At 44.3% G+C, this 22,543-nt stretch overlaps 1 protein-coding gene and 1 long non-coding RNA gene across 6 annotated transcripts in view; one reads left to right on the top strand and one right to left on the bottom strand.

The window, feature by feature from the left end:
* The window catches only part of CLTCL1 (clathrin heavy chain like 1), a 34,527-nt gene extending 18,287 nt beyond the window's left edge, over positions 1-16,240 (top strand). For 2 of the 5 annotated variants that reach the window (XM_027892000.1, XM_027892001.1), the window contains 22 exons: positions 128-292; positions 664-844; positions 1,210-1,373; positions 2,121-2,246; positions 2,555-2,697; positions 3,269-3,503; positions 4,494-4,616; positions 5,017-5,162; positions 5,544-5,727; positions 5,909-6,101; positions 6,596-6,753; positions 6,843-7,007; positions 7,362-7,469; positions 7,789-7,956; positions 8,044-8,193; positions 9,071-9,202; positions 9,525-9,635; positions 10,183-10,353; positions 11,083-11,304; positions 11,992-12,012; positions 13,788-13,863; positions 14,894-16,240. In XM_027892000.1, the coding sequence (XP_027747801.1) occupies positions 128-292; positions 664-844; positions 1,210-1,373; positions 2,121-2,246; positions 2,555-2,697; positions 3,269-3,503; positions 4,494-4,616; positions 5,017-5,162; positions 5,544-5,727; positions 5,909-6,101; positions 6,596-6,753; positions 6,843-7,007; positions 7,362-7,469; positions 7,789-7,956; positions 8,044-8,193; positions 9,071-9,202; positions 9,525-9,635; positions 10,183-10,353; positions 11,083-11,304; positions 11,992-12,012; positions 13,788-13,863; positions 14,894-15,009 (3,258 nt within the window). In that variant the 3' untranslated portion in view covers positions 15,010-16,240. Of the gene's footprint in view, positions 1-127; positions 293-663; positions 845-1,209; positions 1,374-2,120; positions 2,247-2,554; positions 2,698-3,268; positions 3,504-4,493; positions 4,617-5,016; positions 5,163-5,543; positions 5,728-5,908; positions 6,102-6,595; positions 6,754-6,842; positions 7,008-7,361; positions 7,470-7,788; positions 7,957-8,043; positions 8,194-9,070; positions 9,203-9,524; positions 9,636-10,182; positions 10,354-11,082; positions 11,305-11,991; positions 12,013-13,787; positions 13,868-14,280; positions 14,370-14,893 lie in introns of all 5 variants that reach the window. The other 3 variants (XM_027892002.1, XM_027892003.1, XM_027892004.1) reach the window with 2 other exon arrangements.
* Positions 16,241-18,616: 2,376 nt separating this feature from the next.
* Positions 18,617-22,448, bottom strand: LOC114061488. Its single transcript, XR_003572133.1, has 2 exons — positions 22,232-22,448; positions 18,617-21,882 (listed from the first exon to the last, which is right to left on the bottom strand). It is a non-coding gene; the product is annotated as an uncharacterized LOC114061488 (long non-coding RNA).
* Positions 22,449-22,543: the final 95 nt, after the last annotated feature.

Genomic DNA, 22,543 nt, shown 5'->3' with positions numbered 1-22,543 from the left:
GTACTGATATCCATAACTAGTTTAGTAACATGAAAGACTACTAAGTCACTGCTGTGACTTTTCAACAACTTCTAGGCTGAGCTGCTGTGATTCTCTGACAGTCTGAATATGAAATGTAACCTCCTAGGTTGCAGATGCCATCCTTGGAAACCAAATGTTTACGCACTATGACCGTGCTCACATTGCCCAGCTGTGTGAAAAGGCAGGCTTGCTCCAGCGAGCTCTGGAACACTACACGGATCTCTATGATATCAAACGTGCAGTTGTTCATACTCACCTCTTGAATCCTGAGGTAAGTCTGTTGTGCACAGTAAGGAAGTGTTCACTTCGCTTGAGCTTTCAATCTGTATCACTTCTGCATCTGCTGCGAGATGGTTTGTAAGTACTGAAGTAGCACAGGTAGCTGTGGTTCCAGAACATTTGTCCAGTTACTGATTAAAGTGTAATCTATACTTTCAGTGGTGGGCACTTCAAATATTATTTCCAAACTGTACTTTTGTAGTTGTAAAGATGGTGAGTGTGTTTCTTTTTAAGTCTTTGGTCTTAGGGCATGGAAGAGTTCTCTCTGGTAGCTGAGGTAGAAACTGTCTGGTTGGCACATTTTAGAATTCTGTCAGTGAAATCCTGTGTAAGTTACTGAGTAAAATTTCTGTCTCTTTGCAGTGGCTTGTGAACTTCTTTGGCTCACTGTCAGTTGAAGACTCCGTGGAGTGTTTGCGTGCCATGCTGTCAGCCAACATTAGGCAAAACCTACAGCTGTGTGTGCAAGTTGCTTCTAAATACCATGAGCAGCTTGGCACCCAGTCCCTCGTGGAACTTTTTGAGTCTTTCAAAAGCTATGAAGGTACAGTATCAGAGGGAAGCAGCTTACTTGGAAGCACTGCTTGGTTGAAGTTAATGGGAAGGATTGTGGAGCTTTTATGGGAGAGGTACTTGTCACATGGCTGGACCTCAGGATGCATTTATCAAAGTGAGCTCATCACAGCGAGTTCTATGGGTAGCTTTGTTCCAGAGAGTTTCTTAAACCTCTTGAGTCAAGATCAGAAAGATGAAACCTGAAAGAGAGGAAAAGAATCCTGGTATTTCCTGCAGCTGAATGAAAGCTTCTCTCTCAGCAGGGTTGAACTAAGTCACAAGCTGAAGACTGTACAGTCTGCACTTGCTTCACTCGTCCTTCTAACAATGTTAAAAACATGTGATTCTTTCTAGGACTGTTCTATTTCCTGGGTTCCATTGTAAACTTTAGCCAGGATCCAGATGTTCACTTCAAATACATCCAGGCAGCTTGCAAGACTGGTCAGATAAAGGAAGTGGAAAGAATCTGCCGTGAAAGTAACTGCTATAACCCCGAACGAGTGAAGAACTTTCTGAAGGTAAATACTCTGCCCAGTGGATTGAAGAGTTTTACATATGTTTTGCTACAACTTTCTAAGGGAGGGAAACACCAAGGAGGTTTAGCAGGCATGGCTCTGAGTAGTCTTCTGTGGGGCTGAAATAGAAATTTGATCCTATTCCAGACATAAAATAGATCCTTCTAGGCTACCTCTGGGAAAACAAGCCCAAATTCACATTCTTTTAAGACTAGCTTGTATGATATAACTTGTACCAAACTCGTGAATATGTTGTCACATAGCAATAGGTGAATCTAGGCTGGCAGAAGGAAAGATGATGTTGAAATATCCAGCAGGTGCCTTATCAGGGGTATTGGCTAGACAAAGCTTATTAAAACTGGAATCGACCTGTACTACAACACTCTGCATGCTTTAAAATCCCATTTTAGTGGTCACAACGTCTCTTCGTTCTGCATTGTCCAGTTTTTGGCCCAGCAACTGTCTTCTGAATTGATACATGAATTGGTAGTAATTTTGAAGCTAAAGATGTAGGCCTAATGTGGCACTTCATGAAGAGCTAAACTTAAAAAACTTGACTGATAGACCAGCCACAGGATATTCATAATGGATATTTTGCTTCTGAACTCAGCTGTCTGCTTGGCAGTCTTAAATGGGAATGTATTGTGACTCTTAGAGCCAAGGGAACTTGGTCAGTCTTTTCTGCTTTGAAGGCACTTGAACTTGGTTGTTTACTGATCACTTTTTTTTCCTCCTCCCCTGAAAATACAGGAGGCAAAGCTCACAGATCAGCTTCCTCTGATCATTGTCTGTGATAGATTTGACTTTGTTCACGACCTGGTGCTCTATTTATATCGCAATAACCTGCAGAAGTACATAGAGATCTACGTACAGAAGGTAAGGAGAATTCCGTGTTAGGCTCCTGTTCTTTCCTTCCCTAGAAGGAACTTAACCTTTTAGTGGACTACAGCATAATCTGTGTCTCTTTTCTGCTTACTCTTCTGCTGCATAGGCTGTTCAATAAGCCTTTTGCCTATCACAAACATAATTTTTCCTGGAATTCATATACAAATGCAATAGTTACTTAAAATTCACTGCTCTAAAGCATAACTGAAATTGTTAACAAGAACTTCCCCATGTGGGAGACTGGTGGTGGGTTATTAGTAATGTTAGTAACTTGTTTTAATGATGGTGGCTTATTCTAGGTGAATCCTAGCCGTATACCAGCAGTGGTTGGAGGGCTTCTTGATGTAGATTGTTCTGAAGATGTCATCAAGAACTTGATCATGGTGGTCAGAGGGCAGTTCTCAACAGATGAGCTGGTGGCAGAAGTGGAGAAAAGAAATCGGTAATAAAAATGCATCTGTAGACACCAGTGTTGGGCTTTGCTGACCATGCTACACACAAATTGAGCTGGATGCAGTTTTGTTAAAAGATACAACGCTAATAATGGTTTGCTTCTTTATAGAAAAGCAGTTTAGATTTGCTGGTCAATCTCGTGATTATTTGGGCCATACAGGAGTGCCTGACAGCACTGAGTGAACGCTTTTGAACATTCCTGTACAGCCAGCCATGGCATGTGCCTTTGGAGTAAACCTGGATCAAACTGTCTTGACAGTCTTCTTGTAGACACACAGCAGTTGGTTAATTAGTTTCTAGTTACCTGTAATATGAACAAATGGCTTTAAGTGTGAACTGCCAGCTAATAGGAGTTGAAAGATTATAAAACTAGTGGCACCTGCAGCCTTCCCTGATGTTAAACTCCACTCATTAAGAGTCATTAAAAATAACTGGCTGGTCTGCATTTGCTTTCAAGTTTGACCAGCAGACTTGCTTGAAGGGAAGGCCGGGTACTGAAGGGTAGCTGTCGAGCATAGCTCTGGCTGGCTGGTAAACCGGAAATGTTTGTTTCTTCAAAGGCTTAAGTTGCTGTTGCCGTGGCTCGAATCAAGGATTCACGAAGGCTCTGAAGAACCTGCAACTCATAATGCTCTGGCCAAAATCTACATCGACAGTAATAATAACCCCGAGCGCTTCCTGCGTGAGAATCCTTACTATGACAGCCGTGTGGTCGGCAAATACTGCGAAAAGAGGGACCCTCACCTGGCCTGCGTTGCTTATGAGAGGGGGCAGTGTGATCTGGAACTCATAAAGGTTAGAAAAACTGCATTTGTAAACATGTTAAAGAACTACTTGCTGCCTGAAGTGGGAGCCCAGTCCGACACTCCCAGAGTCCTGTCTTGCAGTCTCATCAGGAGCTGAGGCAGGCAGGATTCTTCCCCATGGAGACAGTAATTTCTGTGCTGATGAGAAGAACTTGTGCTGTGTGTCCAAACTAAAGTTGTGTAACTCTGCAACTGAGAAGTGCCATCCACGTCTTTCATCCACTGATTCTGCCTAAAATTAATTTTTTTTTATTGGACCCAGATAATGCATATGCCTACCATTAAATCTTTGTTATTTTGATTGCTTTGAGCCTTGAGCACTTGATCAGCAGACTGTCACTTAGCCTGACTCTACAGTGAGAAAAAAATTTCCCCTGAAACTAGAACAGGGCTTGTAATTCTCCTTTACTGTGACTGACCCTTAGAGTTGATCCAATACTTAACTAGAAAGGAGGAAAATAAATACTGGCAGACAAACTGCAAGGACTTCTTCCAATAGCATTCCTCTCCTATCTTAAGTTTGTTATTCCTAGAACCTCCCTCAGAAATTCAAGGGCAAGTGAAATTCTCAAGGTTCTCAAACACTTCCTTGTCTCAACACAAACACCACAGCTTAATGCCAGATTGTAGTGCTCGTGGCTGCTGAGAAAAACAACATTCTTCTCCTACCTGCACTTCCAAACTCATATATGGTGAGAACATCAGCTGTGAGTGTTAGAATAGTAGTATAACCTAGGCTTGCCGCTGAAAGCAGATGACTTTCCAGCCTGAAGCAGTTATTTAAGTAATACCTCCACTCTACGGTGTTAAAAAAGTGTTGGCTGCATTTGGCTCCTTTATTTCAGGATATGAAGGTGGCTCCAAGTTGTTTTGCTAGGAAACTAGGATTAGCTTTAACATTCTGGTTACCCATAAAAACCTGTCCATAGCAGTTTCTTCCCTGAAGCATCAGTGCCAATCTGTGTGACTTCCCCCTCAGGTCTGCAATGAGAACTCCCTATTCAAGAGTGAGGCTCGTTATCTGGTGCGCAGGAAGGACCCCGAGCTCTGGGCAAATGTACTGGAAGAAAACAACCCCTTCAGGCGGCAGCTGATTGACCAGGTACAGCAGAAAGGCTAAACTTTGACTGTGTGGAGACCTTGGGACATCTCAGAAACACTGAAGTAGCACTTTTCCCCCACTAGGTCCCTCAAGGCCCCGTCTCAACCATACAGAAGTTTATAAGAGTTTGAGTGGCAGGTATTAATTCTGACCTTCATGGTCAGAAGATTTAGTTACCAGTAAGGTATTTTTCCTGTCTTATGGAGTGACCTGCCTCTAGTGAAAAAGATGCCTGTACAGACCCAGGGTGTGACTTCACTGCTGTTTCAGATACAGCTATTAGCTTGTCCTTGCCAAAATACCCTCTAAGTTCTGACACTGAATTTGTAGTTCACTGGAATACATTGGCAAATATTTCATTTTGGGAAAACACTTCATACATGCCTGCCTTTAAATCTAGGTTGTCCAAACGGCTTTATCAGAGACGCAGGATCCAGAGGAGGTTTCTGTAACTGTGAAAGCTTTCATGACTGCTGATCTGCCTAATGAATTGATTGAGTTATTGGAAAAGATTGTCTTGGATAATTCTGTATTCAGTGAGCACAGGTAAGAGGAGAGCTTTGTCCTCAAGTTTAGACTATTCAGTGCCTTTGTTTAGGTGGTGGAGTGACCCAGGTCATTGGGGGTCTCTTGGACTAAGCACTCTTCAATGTGTATAATCAGGAGAAAAACCAGAATTTAGAGTGCTTTGTGCTTTAAGAACAGTGCTTGTTCACACTGTACAGTTTGCAGTGATGTGTTGAGAAAAGAGAACACTGATACTGGTAACCAGTTTCTTTCTGAAGGCAAATGCCGGTGGTTCTCAGTCTGGGGATGAAAGGCTGTTGGTAGTGACAGCAAGTGGGTGTGATTTTTCACATGTACAATCCATGTCACTCGAGCAGGTGTTGCCGTGCACTTATAGCCTCTGCCTTCTGTTAACCAAAGGAACCTCCAGAACCTGCTGATCCTGACGGCCATCAAGGCTGACCGTACCCGAGTGATGGAGTACATCAATCGCCTGGATAACTACGATGCCCCAGATATTGCCAACATTGCCATCAGTAATGAGCTGTACGAAGAAGCCTTTGCTATATTCAGAAAATTCGATGTTAATACTTCAGCAATTCAGGTGAGGAGTGGTTCCTGCACAACAGTACAGAATGCTTCATTGGACAGGAATGGCTGTTTAAGAGCAGTTAGCTTCATACTGCTTACACACAGTGGTATATACACTTGAAGGAAGAGTTTCTGTTAGAAGGGGTAGTGTTACAAAGCTTTGATTTTTAACTTGCAACTTCAATTTCAAACAGGTGCTGATTGAGCACATTGGCAACTTAGACCGTGCTTATGAATTTGCAGAGAGATGTAACGAACCAGCAGTGTGGAGCCAGCTAGCCAGGGCACAGCTCCAGAAGGACTTGGTGAAAGAAGCCATTGACTCCTATATAAAGGCAGATGATCCATCTGCCTACATGGAAGTTGTTCAGGCAGCCAATAGAAATGGTAAGGCAAAGAATCCTTGAACTTCTGATTGTTTGGGTATGAGCTAGGTTACTGCATTTACACTGAGCAGCAGGGGTTCTCAAGACTTAGGAATTCTGTTTCAGAGGAAATGGGAGCAGTCAGTACATGGAATGGATGAGTCAGTGTTTAGTGAGATTCCTATCAACAAGCTTGTTTATGTTGCTACTCTAAAGACAGACTTTCCTGTGGAGATAATTTGGACCGTTATCTAAAATATAGCCAAGTATAATGTATTTATGTGGCTGTATGTGGCAAACTTGCTTGCTAACTGGATTGCAGAACAGTATCAAGAAGTTCAGCCTTACGTGAAGGTGACTTGGTGTTTAGCAGGGAATTCTGTAAATCAGATATAAATGGCTTACAGGGCGGAGGAGATCCTTGAGCCTGCTAGTGAAAACTGTTCCTAAGATGGGCAGGGTGAGCAATACAGAATGACTGAACACAGGATCTTAATTTTCTCTTCTCTCTTCCAGATAACTGGGAGGACCTAGTGAAGTTCTTACAGATGGCCAGGAAGAAGGCTAGAGAGTCTTACGTGGAGACAGAGCTTATTTTTGCTTTGGCAAAAACCAATCGTCTGTCAGAACTGGAGGAGTTTATCAGTGGCCCTAACAATGCCCATATACAGCAGGTATGTCTTGGAGCACAGTTCCCGAGCTGCTGCTCAGCTGCCCCCTGAGAGCTGCTGTTACCCATGTTTACCTTGGGCTCCCACTGCAGGTGGGTGATCGCTGTTATGAAGAGGGGATGTACGAAGCAGCAAAGCTGCTCTACAACAACGTCTCGAACTTCGCTCGCCTGGCGTCCACCTTGGTGCACCTCGGCGAGTATCAGGCGGCCGTGGACAGCGGCCGCAAAGCCAACAGCACAAGGACTTGGAAGGAGGTAACTTAAACTCCTCGTGGGTTTTACTTGTCTCCAGAATGTGCTCTGTGGTTTGTTCTAAGCATGTTGCTTTAGCTCTGGTAGCAGCTTGTGAACTGTTCCAGCTACAGAGTATGTCTGTAGCTTTATAACCTGTTCTCTTGCCCAAGATATTAAAGCTTAATTTCAAGACTTAAAGCTTAGTGTAGAATGAGTGACAAATTCTAGTAGAAGAATTATGGAAATACCTATTTGGAAGTGCTGGTAAACCTCAAATTTGGTAAATCTTTGCAAAATAACTTTCCCTTTAACATAAGGAGATCGAGCATTGCAGTATTGTCCTGTTAACTGACTGACTGCTGACTGTCATTACAGGTGTGCTTCGCTTGTGTGGATGGAAAAGAATTCCGCTTGGCACAGATCTGTGGCTTACACATAGTCATCCATGCTGATGAACTTGAAGAGCTGATCAGTTACTATCAGGTCAGTCACTGCTAATGTCTTAAAAGACTTACAAAAGCATACTGAAAAAACCTGATACCCTGGGGGGCTGATGGTTAAATTCCTTTTTCCTCTGTCTCCATTTCCTCATGGCTACCTGCATTTTCTCTGTAGTAAACAGAGCGGTGACAGTTTCTACTGTCCCTTCTTTTATAATTCTGTTGCCTCATCTGAATCGTGTCTTACAAATCTAAGCACTTTCATTGGGAGAGAAAATCAAACTATATTGAATTTAGGTAAACATGCATTTTAACTAGTTGGTCATGAATTTCCAGTTAATCCTTATTTTCCTAAAATCCAGGATCGTGGCTACTTTGAGGAATTGATTGCCCTTTTGGAAGCTGCTTTGGGCCTAGAGCGTGCTCACATGGGAATGTTTACTGAACTTGCCATCTTATACTCCAAATTCAAGCCTCAGAAAATGAGGGAACATCTGGAGCTCTTCTGGTCTAGAGTTAATATTCCAAAGGTATGCAGTAAAATAGCTCTGCTGCAAGTGAAGGTGGGAAGCTGTCAGTGAATCAAACTGATGGATTTTGTTTGTTTGTTTTAATAGGTGCTCAGAGCTGCGGAACAGGCTCATCTCTGGGCAGAACTTGTATTCCTCTATGACAAGTACGAGGAGTATGACAATGCAATAATTACTATGATGAATCATCCCACTGATGCCTGGAAAGAAGGGCAGTTTAAAGACATAATTGCCAAGGTAAGTAACTACTTAACTGAAGCAAAATACCGAAAGCTTCTTTCAGGACAGAGGCAAAAATGCACAACAGAACTGTTGTTTAGAAATTGAGTTTGCTCAAGCTCCTACTCAGTTTTCCTGCTGTATTTAAAGGAACTTCCAATTAGTTGAAAGAATCCATCTAATCTTACACTGCTTCTTTTCTGCTGTGCAGCACTTGGTGTTGAGTGGTAGCAGCCAGCACAGAGTGTTTTCTGAGGCTGCTCAGGATCATAGGTCACAAGCAAGAGGCCTGACCTCCTTAATACCTTTGAGCTGACTGCTGTCTTACTCGGAGGCTGTAACTGTTTTTGGAAGATTTCTGCAAATGTTTCCAGCTGTTCCAGTGTGAGAAATGGGCTGGGCAGTCCAATGAGTACAGCAGAGCATGGTGAATTGAGGAACAGTTTAGACAAGATTTGAGACTGCGTATACTCATACTGGTCTTATGGGCTTCAAGGAAACAACTTTAAAGACTGTTCAAGGCTACAGCCTCCCTGGCTTTGGGAGCTGACAAACGGTCATATTAACTGTAATGGGCTACCTGTGCCAGGATCTCTTACTGTGGCTGGGTTAGAACTGGTTTGTACTACCCCTGGTAGGCTGTGACTTCACTGTCTGGAAGCAGATGGCACAAGAAGCAGTTTAAGACTGAACAAGAATTCTGCATAAGTATTAAATTTCTGGCCTCTAGGACAAAACTTAAGCTTTTGTTTAGGATTCAGACTTTGTGCTGAGTTAAGTAGCCTGAACTATCTCGAACTACTAGTTTGGACTACTTAACTCAGCACAAAGTCTGACTTGTGTCAGTCTTAAGCTTACTTGTGTTTGAAGTACTGACTGGTGTCTAACCATGCAGGTGGCCAATGTGGAGCTGTACTACAAAGCCTTGCAGTTCTACTTGGACTACAAACCTCTGCTGATCAACGATCTCCTGCTTGTGTTATCTCCACGACTGGATCACACCAGGACAGTCAATTTTTTCTCAAAGGTGAGTTTAGGAGATGGGCGATGAACAAGAAATCCTCTTGCTCAAGTGTAGGATCCTCCAGGCTCTGGCTGGAAAACAGGGTTGATATCTATTGGGTGTCTTTGCCTCCAGTATAAAGGACTGAGAAGCAGCTTGATATGGGAAGCGCTGGAAAAGTGAGCATAACTGGCCTAGGAGGCTGTTTTATTTTGCTTCTGGCAATACAAGAAGCTTTGTTTGAAGGGTCCTGACATCTTATAGTAACAAGGGGGAACCTGTTTCAGGAGTATGCAGTGTCAGGACTGATATACTTAATCTTGTATTGGAAACCTCTTCCTTCCAGGTTAATCAGCTACTTTTAGTAAAGCCTTATCTGCGTTCAGTCCAGAACCACAACAACAAAGGAGTTAATGAAGCTCTTAACAACCTTTTAACAGAAGAGGAAGATTTCCAGGTAAGCCCCAAAACACAGATTGCTCAGCCTGAGGGATGCTCATCTTTCTCCAACAAAAAAAAGCTGCTGACACAGTAATTCCCTTGACTAGAAGATAACACCTCTGCAATGCAACAGAGAGGGGAGGTGCAGTCAGGCCCTTTTCGAGCAGGAGTCTTGAGACATCAATGATTTGCAAAAAAGCAGATACCACAGATGTTTTTCTAAGGACAGACCTCACAAAGGTCCATATCAGGTGTGCATACTCTACTGGGCAGCATCTGCAAACAAATTTGTTTCTGGCCCCATTGGCTGCTGTTTGAAGACATGCTTTGTCTTTTAAAGGTAACTAGCTCTTTAATGTCCAAAGCGTGACCAAGTTAGCATCTTGCTTTGTTAAAAAGTATCTTCTGGAGAGGTGCATGAAATGTAGATAAAGAAGATGTAGCCATAGTATCAGCGTCCAGCTGGCAGAACCCAAACACTTGTGTACCATGACTAGACATTTCTCTACTGTAGTTCTTGCCTGCTGCCATCTGTCAGCACGTGTAACAACTCCCTCCAACAGGGTTTGAGAGCTTCCATCGATGCCTACGACAACTTTGATAACATAACGCTGGCTCAGCGTTTGGAGAAGCACGAACTCATCGAGTTCAGGCGCATTGCAGCCTATTTGTACAAGGGCAACAACCGCTGGAAACAGAGCGTGGAGCTCTGCAAGAAGGACCGTCTGTATAAGGTGAGTTAGTGAGACTGAGGAGTCTGAGCTGTGGAGCACAGATCTCCTCGATACTGAACGTGTTTCCTGAGTTTCAGATCCGGAGTTCTAGTTAGTCTTTAGCCCTTCACTTGAAGTTTAAGGAAAGACTCCTAGAGCAGAAGTGTTTGCAATTTCAAATGCATGTCTTAAATCTCGTTTCATAATGTTGTCCTGTACTTGGGGATCTCTCTGTATCAATCAGCGGCATCTCTGCAGTTATCTATATCAGTATGGAACGTTTTCCATAGAACTGAAGACTTATGCCCTTGTAAGGGTACAGATGGAACATGACTATGTTGGTATAATCTTCAAGCCTGTAGTGAGCTCACATGGGCCAGTTTGTGCCTACTCTGTGGAAACATCTTCTGTCATGCCACATAGCGAGCAGTTGATGAAATAATCTCTTCTGCTCTGGGTAGTCCCTAATATCTAATTGTGAGGTAGGTGGGATAACAGCAAATTGTTTATATTCTCTGCTGGAAAAATAGGCAAAATCTCATCAGGTCACTTCAAGTACTTAAGGACAAGCTCTTGGATAATGTTAATAAAATGTGTGGCTCTCCTCAAAGCTGGTGTGTACTGTATCTGCCTCCTACAGAACATGCCTGGTGTTAAAGGCTAACTTCATGGTATGCCAAATATCTGGCTTACCTAGCTAGCAATAACCTGTACACAAGGGCCAGGTTTAACTGTTGCTGTTTCCTGCAGGATGCTATGCAGTATGCTGCTGAGTCCAAAGATGCAGAGCTGGCTGAGAAGCTGCTCCAGTGGTTCTTGGAAGAAGGCAAGCAGGAGTGCTTTGCAGCCTGCCTTTTCACATGCTATGACTTGCTGCACCCAGATGTAGTCCTTGAGTTGGCATGGAGACATAACATCATGGACTTTGCAATGCCTTATTTCATCCAAGTGATGAGAGAGTACCTTACCAAAGTGAGTATTGCGTGGGCTAAAAAGCTAAGGCTTCAGTCTGCTGTGTTATTAGCATTATGCAAACCACAGCTCTTTGCATATATTTGGAATATTACTGTTCCTCATAGACTAAGTCTTCTTGGAGTTCTGTGGGGTTCATCACTTCAGGCTAGCTAGCAAAGTTTATAAATAGATGCCTTGGGACTTGAAGAGGTCTAGTTAAACACAAGCAGCTGTGCTCAGAGCAGCTCCATAGTTGATGAAACTGAAAGCTTGGTGAGGGCAACACATACATCACTCTTTTTTGTAACTGTGAAAGTAAAGTACTGTTTTCTTGATACAGAGAATAGAGCTTTTGAGTAACTAATAGTGCTCATTATTCCTGCATTGGCCATAGGAATAGACTGCTAAAGAGGTTTTGGGTGTTTTTAATGGAAAACAGAACTTTAGATGTGTAGTCTGACTGTACAATACTTATAACAATAGCTGGTGCCCAACCGAGAGAAGAGAGATTCTGATCATGTGTGGTCCTGAAATCTTGTCTCAAACAGCTCTAAGATACTAAGCTAAGGCTCTGCCTTAGAAGGCTCTAGAGTTGCTCAGGACATCATAATAAAGAACTTCATTAAAATGAGCAATTTAAAAGTGACTGCTTCAGGTTGCTTCTAATAAGTCATGTTAAGTATTCCCCTCTGAATTTTCTTGCAGGTTGATGGGCTGTTCTATAAGGTGACCCTCTGATTTCAAACTCTTTGTGTTCATTTGTGTCCCTCAATATCCTAGGTTTCTTTTACAGGAATCTAGCTGTAGCTTCTGCCAGAAGAGCAGTGTAATTTAGCTCTAACTCATTTCCTATTCACTTTCTAATGCTAAAAGGATAACTATTCACAAGCAACTTGAAAATCCAACCAGACTCTGCTCCTCTTCATGGGAAACAGAAACAATTGAGGAGGACTTCAGTGTTTGGGTTCCTGTTCACTGTATTACAGATACCTTGTGGCAGGGAGGATGCTGTTCATGAGCAACCAGAAGCAGTTGCCACAGACAGGATGTGTTCTAAGGACTAATTGCCTGTTACACTGTCAATTCCTGCGGTGTGCAATAATTCAGGCGTGGCGAGTTTGAGTAGTGCCATAAAGCTTCTGTAAAGTTCTTGGCTGTTGCTGTGATGAAATTACTTGCACAGATCTTAAATGCCTCCTACTCCTGGTATTCCCCTCAGGAGAAACTTGCCACATGAGTTTACCTGAACCCTTCCATGTGAGGTTTAGGTCTAAAATGATGTATTTTAAACTGCTGGTTGGATTTACAAGTAATCACATGTACTAAATACGGGATAACTCGCCAGAAGGAAAATCTGCATGGTGAAAATGGTTTACAGTGAAACTAATTTAGTCTGTTGAATTAACTGCAAAACGTGGAATTGGAGAATGGGCTTTATAAATGTATGTCTGAAATTGTCATGTAACTAACTTCAAAAGCACAAACAAATAGATTAGTTTCAATGGGGTGTGTACATGTTCCAGGACTTTGCTGTCTTTTAAAGCACAGGACAGCCCGTGTCCCAGAAGGGGCCAGGCACACAGGGTATAATGACACTCACCTGCAAAGCTTTTGAGCCACTTTTAGGCAGCAGAGCTCCCGTGTTTCGGCTTTCCCGGAGCTGCTCTTACCCCGTGGTCGGGATGGCTGCTCTCGGCATTGCCGCTGTTTGTCCAGCTGAGGGCAGGACTGCGCTGCTGGCCGGTCCCTGCAGGGCAGTGCCGAGGAAAGGCGATCCCCAAAGAGCAGGAGTGCCGGGATAAATGGGACAGGACAGGTAGTTCCGAACGGGTAGCTGTCAGGTACTTTGATCCACAGGAATTTGGATAGCATTTGTAACACCAATTTTAGTGTTATGCTGAAGAGCTGTTAGGCTGACAGCTATAAAAAAAGGCAGCAAGAGACCTACTGCCACTCAAATTACTAATTTGAATTGCAAACTTGAAAAAGTTCGGGAAACTGTTAAACATCACATTTAGATAACATCTCTTAAGTGTAATGGAGACCCCTCTCACAGCAGTTCTCAGACCAGATACGATTCTTGCAGTGGGAAAGGAGGATGAGAAGCAGCTGAAATATGGCATTGGGCTAAATGTAGGTTTGTCCTGGTTGTTAGCACTGCCTGTACCTAGATGGGAATCCGTGTGATTTTTATGCCTTGCAGTCTTCACTCTCAATGGTTCTGAGTTAACAGTGACTAGAATAGGGCCCCAAAAAGTGCTTTGTTTGGAGGTAATGAGTTCTCATCTCCATTTGAGAGCTGTTGGTTATTGCAGTATACCTAAAGCAGCTGGGAAGTCAGGTTGACAGCATAGCTTGCTGGGAACAGGCAGATTTTAGTAGTCCCCAACTTGGACTAAAAAGGAGCACTTGATAGCTGAGGTACCAGGAACGAAAAGCTTCACACAGTGGTGCAATTCCTAGACAAGGCCTTCATAAATCTCCTGTTCACTTCAATGTAGGTGGATAAACTTGATGCTTCTGAAAGCCTAAGAAAAGAAGAGGAACAAGTAACTGAACCCACTCCAATAGTATTTGGTAGGTGAAAGACTTAGTTTTAATTGATTGCCTGTTGTCACTCTGATCTCTTTTTGTGGAGGCAATTTACATGACTGTGTTCAAAGTAAAGTGGTTTCAACTGGAGGGTAATTGAAATGGTTGTCTCTGCTAGATGAACTGCATAAGTTGTCCAAGTGACATCTCACTCTTATAGTACTTCTGCTCTTCTGCTAAAGTACTGCTCTTCTTCCATGGCTCAGAACTCTACTTTAGGAATACTCTTTCATTATGGTTAACAGGACAGGGGGATGCCAGGGTGTTGCCAAACCCAGGACTAACTTACAGAGCATGCAGATTCCTCCTCTTACTCCTGTCTGAGGAATGTGTCTGCTCTCTGCTCTTCCAAGTAGAAAGGCAGACTGGCTTTCTAGCTCACCCATTTTAAGACATGAGCAGCCAAAACACCATGGCTGTCCTCAAGTGTGCTGCTATTCTAGAAGCCCTTCTGAAGAGGCATTCTGCTAACAAGCACCCAGAAGTGGCTGGTAAGGGAAAAGATGTGACTGGTTCACTGTCTGGTATAAATGTTAACCTGAATTTAACATATGCATGAGGCATGTGTGGTCCTAGTGATGAAAACAAATCTGTCAAGGTATGTTCAGGCCTTTTGCAGTGCTCTCCAGACTGTGAGACCTAACAGACCTAACTATTTGCTTGAGTTGCTTTACTCTTCAGATCTGACCATGCATGGGTTAAATGATATCAGTTTGTTTGGCTTTCAGTATGGTCTCTTCAAAACAAGCCACACTGATCATGCCCCCAAAATCAGTTGATAATATCTTCCCTCTGAGTCCTGCCTTGCTATTGTAGCTTTCTGGTGGCAAGAGCAGATGGCCTGGGTGCCCACTCTGTGGTGCATGTTGGGTGATAGCGTGACTTGAGAGTGTCTGCTTGCTTGCACAGGGGCTGATTTTGAGCTAAAACCACATAATCCTGTCCCACAGTACAGCCAGCAGTAGGGAAGCTTGGGATCTTTAACTAACTTTCTCTTTTTCTCATGCTTTTCTAGGCCAGCAGTTGATGTTAACAGCAGGCCCCAGTGCAGTACCTCCCCAGGCAAACTTCCCGTATGGATACACAGCACCAGGATTCACCCAGCCGCCTGTTTATGGTTTCAATATGTAACTAGCTCTCTGACAGACCTTCACTGTCTCTGTTCTCTTCCTTCCCGTCCCTTTTTAACTTCTCCAAGAAGTACAATGGTCCTAAAGGCACAGATGACCTTCTGTTGGCTGAACACACTTGCTGCCCGGCTCAGTGAGGAGACTTCAGCAGGATGCCTGTTACTGTTATTTATTGATTATTGTCCGGTTACATTTCAACCTCTGAAAGGCAGCTTTTGTTGATGACATTGTGAGACTCTTGTCTGAAGTTAAGGCACTATTTCACTAACTCATATAGCAATAACTGCTTGAGGCCAGGGGGAAGAGAGCATATTTTTCTTTCTTTTGCAAAGCCCATTGAAGGCAGCTGGGAAATTGCCTGGCACCAAGTTGTTAAAGCTCTAGTTGAAGCTACCGAAGTAGCAGGGTTGTTAACAATTCAGTGAAGCATCTCGTTAATAATGGATTGTTGAAAGGTTGTGTACATCTGAACTACCCCATTTTATTTGCATTCTTATGAGCAAAAGAAAATGGGCTTTTCTAATATTTGCACTCTGAATGCTTAGAGGAATATTGGGAAAGTTTCTTTTTCTGGACAATAATGCTGTTGGAGTTCAATGCTGTTGGGGTTCGATGCTGTTGGAGTCTGTTCTATATTTTCTGGAGTAGATCTGAGACTTGAAGAAAATAAATCTTCTCATGCCAGAGAGCAAACACTTCCCAGATCCTTTTTGTTTAACAAGAAGAGAGCATGTTACTCATTGGCGTTAAATGGTACTAAAAGACACCTCAGCTCCGTGTGGCAAGAGAACATAGGAGTGTGCATGGGCTGCCAAAGCACTAGAGATGCAAGAGCACAGCGTCAGGGTTGGGGAGGGGGACACACTGCTAAATACTGAGGCAGGAGGGAGGGCCTTAATCCTGACTTTTTATTTGCACCTTTAACTGGTTCCGGCATTGGCTTCCTGCCACACCGTGTTCTGCCCCTGTCTGGTGGGCAGAGTCAGCACCACCTGAACGAACAGGGGGCACTGACTCAGTGCTGCTGTGCTGCAGTAGGATCAACAGCGCGTCCATCACCCACCTCTTCCTTTGAGAATGCCAACAGGGATGTATGATTACTTTGTGCCACTTCAAATACATGTATCATTAACGTTTTATGTACTTAGATAACAATGTATAATTTATGGTTATGAATCTTGTGCTAATCTTGAATATTATAAAAGTCCAACTATAAATGTAAAACTGCAGTATCCACTGTGTGGTTCTAGTCTTAATATCTCGGGGGTGGGGACTGGTTGGTAGTACTACACTACCACTCATAGCATCAGGTTTCTTTTTCTGACAACTAAGGATGCCAGGCAGGAAAAGGGAGAGCTGTGCCAAAGCACGTAACAGGGAAGGCCTAGCAAGGAACTTAAAGGGAGTCGTGATCTCTTCACCAGACACATCGGCATGCTCTGTCACGTGGGGAGGGCCTGCTGCAGGAGGCTGTCACATGCTGCCATCATTTCATTCACGGGACTGGGAAAGCTCCAGGCCTGTGTTGAGGGAGGTGCTGCAATAAATGTGTTCTCTGTGATACATGAACACAGCAGCAGTAGTGGGAAGCTCCACTTGCTCATACTGAATCCTACTGGAACAGGGCAAAACATCTTCTGAGTGCAAACCAGTAAGAGATTTGCCAGGGTTATGGAATCTGGAACAACAGACTGTGCTTTGGCACAGTTCTAACTAGTGTGTTGTCTCTCTTGGTCACCATGCTGTGATGGCAATGGCACAGGGACTGGTTCCACCCTCCTGGTGATGCCAGAGTGCTCCAAGCGTTGCTGTAACATGGTAACCTCAGCTTTGGACTGATCAGCACTCTGGTCAGCTTGAAAGGCCGGGCAGCTAATGAGGTCAGGGAAATTCTGCTCAGACTTACTCGTAGCAGCAATTAGCCAGGTAGCTTGCTGTTTTCAAGGAAAATGGTACTTCTGTCTTGTAACCAGTTCCTTGTGGATGGAAAGGAACTGATGACCTGCTTAGTATGATTGTAGGACTTTCCTTCATCTCAACGTAAAAATGTGCTGTGGCTTTATAGCAACTGATGATGGAACACAGTGAAGTGCTGATCAAATACTGGAACAGCTCCTGCCCTGTGGAGAATTGAGCTAGCCTGGGGATCCTTAATAGCTTCAGTCTAGAAATCTAATTACAGGAGTGACTGAGTTCTCAAGGAAAGCAGAGCTGCCAGCTCTGATGAACAGTCTTGCTTTAGTTGCTCTCCTGGTATCTAAGATCTTGCTAAGTATAATGGTTGTCTTAAATTTTGTGATCTTGCATTCTAAAATGCATTCAAAACCATCCCCTCCCTGCCACTGCAATGCAAACATACCTACAGTGTGGAACAAACTCTGGCATAACGGAGCACTTCGCTGTTTCTTTAACAGTGAAGTTGTTCTCAGCAGGAAACAACCCCTCTTTTAGGAGGTGAAGTGGAGGATTTAATTCAGTTTATCAATTTGCAGCATCCAAGTTTTTGAAAACTTGGATAAGATTGTTCTGCAGAAAGTTTGCTTTAGAACTAAGCTTTTTGCTACTTCCCCATGTTTCAGTGAGATGGGGCAGCGCTGCCCTGTGGAATGATCCCTTCCTGCAGAACGTGCTGCAGGGTGCAGCGTCTGGAGACCAACTTTTCCAGCTTTATGTCAGAGTAACTTGCTTGAAACTACATGCAGGCTTTTGCTGCCTCATGCTTTCCCTCTGGGAAACCCAGTATGGATCTCATGTGTAATGGCTCTTGCTATTTGTCAGACCTCAGGGGAATCTTCCCCAACCTGGCAAACTTTGGGCAACTCCACACGTGGCATCAGAGAAGACGAGCAACTCAAAACAGAAATGCATCTCTGGGGTAAGTCCTGTTTTGTACTGGCTACATAATGGTGTGATATTTTACAAGACTTCTATTTCCCTCCCCTCCTTTTTAGGGCTCTCTAATTAAATGGCAGTGTAGCAGAAGGAAATGCTCTGAAGTCATTTTGCTCCTTAAAAAAATAAAAACCATAGGCAGCTGAAGTCTGTTCAAGTTTGTGCAAATTATGGACATGATACAGCAAAGACAGTAGTAACTGTAAGGCCCAAAACTTAATTCTGATTCGATTCTTTTTTTAGCAGCTGCAGTGCTAAGCACTGCCACTTTATAGCAAAACATGGATCCTTCATCAGGCTGCATGAAACAAGGAATTACTTTTTTTTTTTTTAATCCCCCTAGCAAATCCAGCAACAATTACTCATAAAGACAAGAGATTCCCTCTGTTTTTTGAACTCTAAAACTGACAAACAAACCCTTCGTCGTCTGATGCCCACTCAGATGAGTGTGAGTAACTTTGGAACTTGGGCAAAGCTGACTGTCAACTGCTGTGTAGTTAATGTTTATGCTTGGATGTGTGACATCTTAATTGCAGGCCTCTGAGAAACTCCTGGTGTGGCTGATCCAGCATGACAGTGCATCCAGCCTGTACTGAAAAAAACCTGAGGCCAGAACTCCTGCAGAACTTGGAAATGAGTAGCAGTGCATGTACCAGGTTTTCATAACAAGCTGCTCAGCGAGTGTGTGCGTTACCTTGTGACAGTGTATTTCTCACGTGCAGAACTTCCTTCAGTCTTCCTGTCCTGCTGTAAATGGTTTGGCTCTGCACTGACTGTATTTCCTTTCCTGCTTTACAGAGTACCCCAAGACTGCTTCAGTCTCATTCGTTTCCACATAAGGACATAAGGCTGGAAAATGCTCAACGACACCAGAGTGCTTTGTGACCCCGGTGTGTAATTGGGTTGCGGTTTGCCGGTGAATGAGCACTCGCTATAGCAACCTGCAGGTGCACCAGTCCAGCTTAATGGATCTGGAGTCTTTATTGTGCTCCATCTCTTGCTCCAGCAGGCTTCCAGCCTCCAGAGGGTTTGTCACCACTCTGGCTTTCTCATTTTTCAACACTGTGCGTTTTCTGTGGGCACCTCTCCAAAGGTAATGACAGATCCTGACTCATGTTTTTACTAACAAAGCGCTGCAAAATTGTTAGCATAGGTATATGTTTCGGTCTACATCCTTCAGTCTGGAGCCTTTGCAATCCTTCAGGAGGGAAACAAAATCCATCTGTTTCCATCCAAGCTAAAACAGACTATAAAATCACCAGCTTTTAAGCTTAAGATGAATTTGAAATATAGTCAGTGAAGGTCCTTCTTGTTTTTAACTTAAAAATCCTGAGTCATGTTCTGAGTTTGTCATGCATTTTCCTGCATGGTTCAATGACTCAAGGAGATTTTTTTTTTTTTTTGGTCTGCTGTGGTTTTAATCAAGACTTCAAAATTTGTCTAAAAATCTCTGTTTCTCCTTTTCCCCCCAGTGGTTATGAAAGGAAGGAATTACAAAGTCTTCTGGTATGTTGTTTTCCACAGCAGTGAAGTCTCCAATCTTACGCAGAGCACAAGTTCCCCAAGTACTGCTTATCCAGCTGGGAAACCAGGAGTGGGTTTGGGTGGGAGGAGATCGTTAATAAATCTCTAATTGCTCTCCTTTTGGAAGGTGCTTTGTTTTTTGCCAGTTAGGAGGTGCCGACATGGCCTCATCTAGGATAAACTGCTAGCAAGTGGAGTAGCTTTGTTGAGTAATACATCCTGCTGTGAGGGATTCACAACCCTGGTGTGGTAGCAGAGTGATAACCTGTAAATGCTGTACATGTGTTTCACTCTTCTGAGATGAGTCAGGCCCACGCAAATGTGAACGTAACGTAACTGTGAGGCTCTTGAGAGGCTCAGTCCTGGTAATCTCAGGGAATAATCTCAAATAGCAACAGGAGCTCTTCTTGTGTGTGTGTTCAAGTGGGAATCGTGGTAGTTGTTAGAACAGCATCATCTTTCTGACAGTCACAGGAGCTCCTGCTGCGCTCTCTTGAAAGCTGGGGAAACATTGACTCAAGTCTGCAGTGCGAACACTTCTCTCGGAGCCAGTTATGTGCAGGATCTGTTTGCATAAAGGAGCTCTTTAGTCTTGACAGAGAACCTGAGAGGAAATGAGTTTTCTTATTGCACCATAAGCCCCCACGTGATGGGGATTAATAATGCATGGAAAGGCTTGTAGTAGTCGAGGAGTTGTAACAATTGTGATAATACAGCTGTTTATCTGGTGGAACGAAGAGATTCCCTGGGCTGGGGACATGAAACAGGAAGTTATCTACCCCACACTGACCACTCGTGGTCTCTGAAACCAAGGTGTGCTGCCTGGTGCTAATTAAATAAAAGTAATAGTAGCAATTTCAGGGAGGGGCAAGGGAGGAGTAAGTTGGAACAGATCGAGTGTTGTCACTGTTTATGGGCTTCGTAGAATCCAGAATGCTCGTCTGCAACTGGGGTTTGTGTTTAAAAAAAAAAACAAAAAAGTGAAAGTTGCTTTCATTTTCAGTAGTTCTTCCTAATTCTGATGATTAGGGCCAGGAGAGATGCCATGAGGCACATTGGCTGCAGGAGCACCTGACTATGGATTTCACAATTCTTGTGTCTTTGTGTGCCAGCAGAAACAAGCACCAGCCACCAGCAAGTGAAATAGGTTCAGATTATCAGAGGGTTGTTTCCATGAAAATTCCTGAAGTGAGAGCAGTAAGATACAGATTTGATGTCTTCTCTGTAACAGCAGTTGCTCTTTTATGCTTTGACGACCCATTTCTTAGGAGATGCTCTTGACTCTGCAAGTCCAGTGAAGTATTTACTTTCACATAAGTCATGGGATTTAAAACACCCCTGGTATTTCAGGGGTTGTTTATCTTCCTTCGATGCTGTCGTGGTTTCGACAGATGCTTCTCCTTTAGGCTTTCTGCTGACAAGTGGTGTTAGCAGCTTCTCAGAGGTCAAGTCAAGATGACTCGCAATCTGCGTGTGCTTAAATATGAATAATCCTTTCCCTGTTGAGCAAAGTAAGCACTGCTGTGAATCCCATTGAGCCTGATGTGAATTAAGCATGTGGTGTGGTATTTTTTGAGCAGGATGAGGTTGTGCTCAGGCCTTGCTGGTTTGATGATCCGGGAGTCTGTAAGAGCCAGTGTTCATTGTGTGGCCTCCCAGCAGTGGGTGGATGTGTTTCCAGGCAGATGTGAATGCCGTGCTAATTTGATGGAAAGGTATGAGGAGTGGCAGAGGTTAATCAGAAATCCAAATGTGTGTGTTTGCCATCTTTGAAAGGATTTATCTTATCTTTGCCATTCTAATGCTACTCACCCAAGCACTGAGCAGCTGCTCTGCATCTGTGGCTGGGACTATGACTGTTTCTGCTTTCCATGTACCTTTTACATGTTAATTCCCTCCTCCTTTACTTCCCTGTGCTGAAGGTGGGAGGCCTTACACTTGGCCTCAGACCACCTCAATAGACTTGCCTCTGTGACTGTTTTAACTCTGTTGTGAAATCGTGTACAGTTCTGGCCTCACCTGGGGACGAGTTCTGCAATCCAAGTACGTTTGCTTCTAACCCTGGCAGAATAAAGGTGCTTCAGTTTCCCAAAGGGTCTTTGTGCTGGTGGTTCAGCCACGGAGCCAGGGCTGTGTAGCTGCAGAGCCAGCTTTTGTACAGGGCTGGCAGCTGCCCAATTGCTGAGTCTTGTTCAGCAAAAATCATGTCACAGAGAGCAAGTCTGGACAGGAGCATGTTCTGTGCATGGCTGGGGGCGACTTCTTACACAAAATGTTCCCTCTTTGGAATAGGGTGGCTTCTCCAGGTGTAAGGGAGAGCACAGCTCTGCAGTCCAGCTCCAGGGTTCCCTGGTTTTTTCGAAATCCCAGATGGAAGTGAAGAGTGTTGGTTTCTCTCCCTGCATTCCTGTAAATACAGCCTTTGGACATGAACGAGTGCACGGCTGTCTTCCTATGCCTGCAGATAAAAAAAATCAAGTTGTGATGTAATTTCCACAACCCACTTATTGAGGAGCAATAGATAATAAATCCCTCACTGCCTCCCAAACAAACAAACAGAAACCCACTAAGCCCAGCGTGGCCTTTTAATTTGAGAATGTTTTGGGTTCATTTCCTTCTGCACTGGACGGTCACAGGCCATCACTACCCGGGGGGGTTCCTGCTCTCTCTCCCTCATCGACTGAACCAGAAAGGATTCAAGCCACGGGCCCGAGAGCATCAAACCCTCCATCCCTTCGGACCGTCATCCCCGCGCAGGAAGGCGCTGCTGTGCCAGCTTCCCCGACCGGGTGGGTTTGGGGTGGTACAGAGCTAGTCCTGGCCTAAGCGTGCCCGTGGATGCCGATGCTGCTCCGAGGGGCGGAGGCGGTGCTGGCCACGTCCCCCGGCCCGGGCTGGCATCCCTCGGTACCCACGCGGAGGCTTTTCCCGTGGGTTCCTCGGGGCGGGCTAAGCGACCCCTACCCCCGCAGCCACCGGGTCCCGGGCCGGGCCACGCTGCCCGTCGGTTGCCGCTCCCCGCCCGTCCCCGCAGAGCCGCCCAACGACCCCAACGGGCCGCCCCCGCCCCGCCCCGCGAGGATGTGACGCCGCCGGGGCCGCCCCTCGCGGGCGCGGCT

The sequence above is a fragment of the Empidonax traillii genome, unplaced genomic scaffold (assembly GCF_003031625.1).
Source record: "Empidonax traillii isolate 1590-97213 ecotype Southwest subspecies unplaced genomic scaffold, ASM303162v1 scaffold338:size1951571, whole genome shotgun sequence".
Taxonomy (NCBI): Eukaryota; Metazoa; Chordata; class Aves; order Passeriformes; family Tyrannidae; genus Empidonax; species Empidonax traillii.
This window is presented reverse-complemented; position numbering and strand designations above follow the sequence as displayed.